Source organism: Vicugna pacos, chromosome 7, assembly GCF_048564905.1.
Source record: "Vicugna pacos chromosome 7, VicPac4, whole genome shotgun sequence".
NCBI lineage: Eukaryota > Metazoa > Chordata > Mammalia > Artiodactyla > Camelidae > Vicugna > Vicugna pacos.
The window spans coordinates 32,703,675-32,709,674 of record NC_132993.1 but is presented as its reverse complement, the minus strand read 5'-3'; the positions used below and the strand labels follow the sequence as shown (position 1 = coordinate 32,709,674).

Here is a 6,000-nt window from a genome sequence, read left to right as displayed (position 1 = left end):
TGAATCATCTTTGGTCTAAGTAATATTGCCTAATAAACATAAATTACTTTATCAACAAAATAGTTGCTCAAAACGACTGCTTAAATTTCAGTTTCATACTTTCTATGTATTGCAACTAGCGAGTGTACTCCACAGGTTAGATACTTGCAGCTTCCCTAGCTTTTCCCGAACCCGTGTGTGTTCATAGGCCCATTTTTTTCTGATTTTACAGCCTCCTTGTCACTGTTATGCACAGCCAAATTCCTTCTTAGTTCATCAGTCAGACTTAATTTCAATTTGTGATAAGTCTCCAATCTGTCTGTGTTTCTAATGGGAAATCAATGAAAGATTCGATCTTAATCATACCAGAGTCATGATGAAAAGGGACTCCACCCACAGAAAGCTACCTTTTGGTGAAATCAGCTATGTTTTTATTCAAACCTATCTGAAAGGTTTTCCTTTCCTAATCTTGAAACTTACCATTTTTTAACTACAAATGTGAGATTCGTTTTTCTTTCACTGATTCTGTAATGGTCTTTGGTAATCATTAACTTAATGAGGATCTTGAAATAATATCCACTTGAAGTAAAACTGTCAAGAAAATGTAATAACTTAAACAATCAAGGTATTCCAGTTTCTCCTTGGAATTCTAAATTCATTCACTCAGTCAAAAATATTTTTTAAATACTTTCTATCAGGGGCAAGGCACTGTTCTGGGTAACTGCATAGCAGAAACAGCAAGATATGTAGGCCCATGCTTGGGAAGAGATGACAGTCTAGTCACTTCCTAATAGAGATGTTCAAAAGTACTGACAGATCAAACTCCTTTGAGCATTTACTATCAAATATACCTAATCATATTCTTAAAATTAAGCCATTTTCTTCTGGCATACATAATGTTAACTATCACATCACCTGTGGAAAGGTAATACAGAATTTCACTTCAAAAAAGACTAAAATGAAAATGAATATATGTATGTATATGCATGACTGGGACATTGTGTTGTGGACCACAAAAAAAAAAAAGACTAAGCTCTAAATGTGAAAGAATACCTATAAAAGGCAGTACCCCAAAACAGAAAATATAGTTAAGTCAAAATTTACAAACAAAACGTACAGTTACAAATGATTCTAAGGAAGATTTTACTCAAAAAGAAATCTACCCACTAATGCATTAAATATAAATGCCTTTTAATCAGCAATGTAACTTCTTAAAAGCATATAACTTAATTAGAACACTGGTCATAAAAATGATTTTCTCAAAAAGGTCTTTTTTTTTTTTTGTAGGATTTAGTACTAAGAGGAGTGAGATAGAAAGCTATGCAAAGATAAATCCAAGTATCTCAGGAAAGAGTTTAGTCAGAGCAAAATTAAAACAATGCTGAATGAAATAATAGCATAACTGAAGTTACAGGAAAACAAGAGCTTGGCTCATTAACTTATCACATAACAGTGTACACTTTTTAAAAAGATGTTTTTATAGGAGGGTGTTTTTGTGGTTTCAGCAAGGTATCATATAAGGAAGCAAATTCAGTCAACATTCTGTTGAAAAAAATCTCCATTTTATCTATTTTTTACTGGAATGGTAAAATTTTGCCCTATCAATTTTTATCACTCCAATTCCTAAACATATGATACATAAAATGAAAGCTGTTATTAGTCTCATTGTCACATCTGTTTAATTTTTAGGTAAAAGTAACCAGTGAATTTGTCCTTCCTGTAATATTCCTTCTCCATACTATCACTTAATGTTTTAAAACTGGCATCTTTAATTTATAGTTTAATTTATAGTTTTTTGGTTTTTTGGGGGTAGGAGAATTCACCAAAGTGGATATTCTATAACTTTTTGGTTAATAAATTGGCTCAAGTCACATTTTTAGCCCAGACCCTTTTCAGCTATACTTTCGTAGAAAATATATATCAAAACATTAGCTTTATGGTTATAAAAATGTCTGCTACTTTTTTTTTTTGACATAATAATACTAAGAGATTTATTGCAACAAACTGGCTACATGATTGTTGGACTGGGTAGGGCGAGTGTGACATCCGTAGGGTAGGCCACTAGGCAGGCCAGGCTGGAATTCTTAAGCATGTTGTCTCCTACCTTTTGAATGTGATTTTTAGTAAAATGTTAATGCCACTTTATAAACACTGCAGGATATACTTTGACGTTTGCCTTTCTCAGTAAACAGATATGCTTTAAAGCTAATTTACTCATTACTGGCTCAAGAATTTAAAAGGAGATTCCACTTAATGTTAACTGTTTTTTGTAGCTGTAAACTCATAATCTTAACGCCTGGCTTTTCCGCTACAGTATTTCTGAATAATAATTAAATACTTTATTTCATTTGGATGATATTGATATATATATATGTAACCAAATATTGGCAAATTTCAAATCAATCTGTTACTAACCATGAGCTCCATTGACAATTCTTATGATTATCAATTTTAATGCACTAAAATATTCAATAACTTATTTTTACATTTTATGGAAATAAATTTTGAGAAAATTTTATTCAAAACATTAGGAAAATTATACTCACAACATAGAAATAATCAGACTATATAACAATGCTGCATAGATAGTGGTATACAAGTTCCCTGATGCTAGCTAAGTGACTTCTTCCTAACTAAAACTTCAGTTTTCAAGTCACCAGGTAGCAAATGGTAGAGGCATTATTTCCTCTCTCTGAGGCTGGAAAAATGGCTTCAATGGTGAGAAGTCACACCATTTAAACAACAAAGATTATCCCCCAGTTTAATTCTGTTCCCTTCTTGTTACTTCCCACAGATGAAAATTTAGAATGTAAGGATTACTGGAACAGAATAGGAGGTAAATTACCTCTTAGGAGATAACCTGTTCCAAGCCTGCTTTAATCAGATAAAACACTGAATTAAGTTCTAAAAATTACAACCACACCATTATGCTTAACTAAAATTGCCAATATGAATACTTTTTACATAATACATCACATGTATACATGGAAAAAAATGACCTGTTTCCGATCCTTTTTGACCTTCAGTAGGAAAAAATGTTACCACTAACGAGGATTTGAAAAATAGTTTTCATGGCAGACCATTAACTCTATAGAGCTCAAAATCATTTCTGAATATTGAAAATAGCTTAAATCAATGAGAAATTGCTAAATTTATTTCATAAGATTACTTTTTGAAAGGGAAGACAATTTACTTGGAAGGAATTTGTAGTTGAAAACATTGTTCATTAAGAAAATATTGTTACCCTGAGAAAGACTTAAAATTGCCATTGCTTTCAAAGGCTCCCAACAATGCATGAAGGAGCAATTTGTAGGCTCTAGCTTCTTACAGTCACCTACATGAAGAATGTTCTGACCTAAACAGTGATTTGGGCTTCTCTGTGATACTGGTAACAGGTCACAACCAAGACATGTAAATGTGATGGACGATAGGCAAATTTTGCATTCATTTCAAGCACACTTCTTCCTTTTGTAATTCTTCAGATGGTCTTGGACTCAGACCTACTGTTCACAAAAAATAATCTTCTGTATGCAAGTTGGTAGTTTTCTTATAATAGTAAACAAATTGTCTGGTTTATATTCTCTAGTCTATGCCTAGAAAATAAGGCATTACTAATTCTTCAGTGGCCACTTTAGAGCAGAGACAAGTGTCTTCTTTCCAATCAGAGGTATATGCAAACATTCCTCAAAGTGCATTGTTACTTTTAACATCTCTTATGCATTTACAAAGTCAGCCTTTGTGACTCCCTACATACTTTTAGTGTAAAAGAATGCTTATTCCCAACACCTTACATATACCATAATTACTTGAGAAAAGACAAAATGAGAGCAGTGACAGAAGTAGCAGGATACTTTTTACAAATAAAAATACAATATACAAAAAATGGCAAGTTAGTGATAACTGGTAGTATGAACTCTCAGTAACATTCCACTTTGGGTTCCAAATTAAGATTTGACAAGTTTGAAGCCTTGTCCTGTGTCCAGCACAGTAGGAAGAAACCAACTCATTTTTAATCTTTTCAAGCACCTAAAACAAGTTTTGCAGATCCAAAAAAGGTTCAGACCACACAACCAATTTGCCAAATGCACCAGTGGATATGTAATGCGAGGAAAGTGTAACATCCAGTGCTTGGCCACATCGCTTCCCGTTGGCAAATGCAGAGTGTAGTCACTCCACCGTTTTGACACGCCATACACTGCTTTCACTGTGCGTCCCTTTTCCGTCCAGCAGATGTTATTACTGGAGTTGCAGTTATATTCTACCCAGTCTTTTGTAAAGTCACCCAGCTGTGGTGGGTCAGCTTCTTCAATATCTATCGTCTTTGTCATCTCTGCTCCTTGCACTGCAATATACTGGTCATTGATTTTTCTCACTTCTTTTACCCAAGGGGTTGAATTCTCACTGTCTAGTACGATAATGAGCCGGGAACAAAAGGAACCATTCTTTTCTCGCCACCATTCTAAAAGTGTGTCAAGGCGTAGTATGTCTCCACCTGTGAACAAAAGAAAATTCAGTAGAACAGTAATTTCTTAAGTCTCTTATTAAGAGACATTTGTCTTAAGTGTATTTTTTTTTAAATTCTTGGAATTATGTAAGCAAAAAAAAGGGGGGAGCATTCCTTTCAAAGTATCTTTTCAGAAGAATTTTTAAAAACAGAAAACAGACTTTCAACTTCAGGTAAGAATCAAAAACCAAAAACCAAAAAAAACCCCCCAAACAAACCCAAAAAACCTCAATCATCCTGTTACTCATATTAAAGGGATAGGCTATGCTAAAATAAGAAAATGATTTTGTAATGTTAAATTTAGTGAAAAAAACTATATAGGAAAGCTAATACTCTACACTAGAGGCAGCAAATTGTGGCTCATGTCAAATCCAGCCTGCCATCTGTTTTTGCATGGCCTATAAGCTAAGAAGTAATTTCACATTTTCAAATAGTTTAAAAAAATTTTTTTAAAACCCCAAAAGTTTGTGACATGTAAAAATTACAGAAAATTAAATTTCATATTATTTCCATAAATAATATTCATTAATTATATTCAGTCTGTGGCTGCTTTTCCACTACAATGGCAGAGCTGAGTAGTTCCAACAGGGACCTTTTGGCCCACCAAGCCAAAAATACCTGACCCTACACAGAAAAAGTTTGCCTACCCCCGTTCTATATTGCTGATAAACTGTTAACTTATCCTCATATGTAGGTACATACTAGATGAAGAACACTTTTCCAACCAATACCATAAATGAGTTTATAATGGATTTATTTTTAAATCAGTTTTATACCTGAAAAACAAGAAAGGATTAAAAGAAAATATACCCAGAAAGGTCTAAAGTAAATAAATGTCTGACCTAGAAACCTGTCTTACAGCTAGTGCATTTTATATATTGTTCACTGTGGATGGTTTTCTGCATTAATTTTGATTTTTAAAGATGTTGCATTAAAATATTACCTTGATTACTTAATTTTCAGCACCCTCTTAAATTTCATGCCCCAGGCAATTGCCATCCTCACCTCACGCTAGTCCTGGTTCTGTCTCAAATGGTACACTAACCCAATCATTCTGATTCTAGGAATTTATCCTAAGGAAAGGGCAGGAATGTGGACAAAAAATTACATATAAAGATCATCTTCCCCACTGCTATCTGAGATAGTGTAAAATGAAACAACTAGGGGAAAGGAAATAAATTATGGTATAACCTTATGAGGGTGTCTTAAAATAATTTTTGTAAAGAAATTTTAATGGTAAGCAAATGTCTGTATTAGGAGAAAAAGCATGACACAGAAGTGTATCTACAAAAATAACAGTAGTAGTTATTTCTGGGTGTTTGGATTTTAGGTGGTTTGTGTTATTTTCCAAAAGTTTTACATTGAGTATATGTACTTTTATAATTAGAAAAAAGTTCTGAGGGGAGGGATAAGTTGGGAGTTCAAGATTTGCAGATACTAACTACTATATATAAAGTAGATAAACAACAAGGTCCTACTGTATAGCACAGAGAACTATGTTCAATATCTTATAATAA

The 6,000-nt window shown here is 33.2% G+C and overlaps 1 protein-coding gene across 3 annotated transcripts in view; it reads right to left on the bottom strand.

Annotated features, from left to right (window-relative positions):
- Nucleotides 1-1,153: 1,153 nt before the first annotated feature.
- Nucleotides 1,154-6,000, bottom strand: part of TMEM168 (transmembrane protein 168) — a 29,325-nt gene continuing 24,478 nt past the window's right edge. For all 3 annotated transcript variants that reach the window (XM_006217740.4, XM_072964648.1, XM_072964649.1), the window contains exon 5: nt 1,154-4,471. In XM_006217740.4, coding sequence (XP_006217802.1) covers nt 3,924-4,471 — 548 coding nt within the window. In that variant the 3' untranslated portion in view covers nt 1,154-3,923. The remainder of the gene's footprint in view (nt 4,472-6,000) is intronic.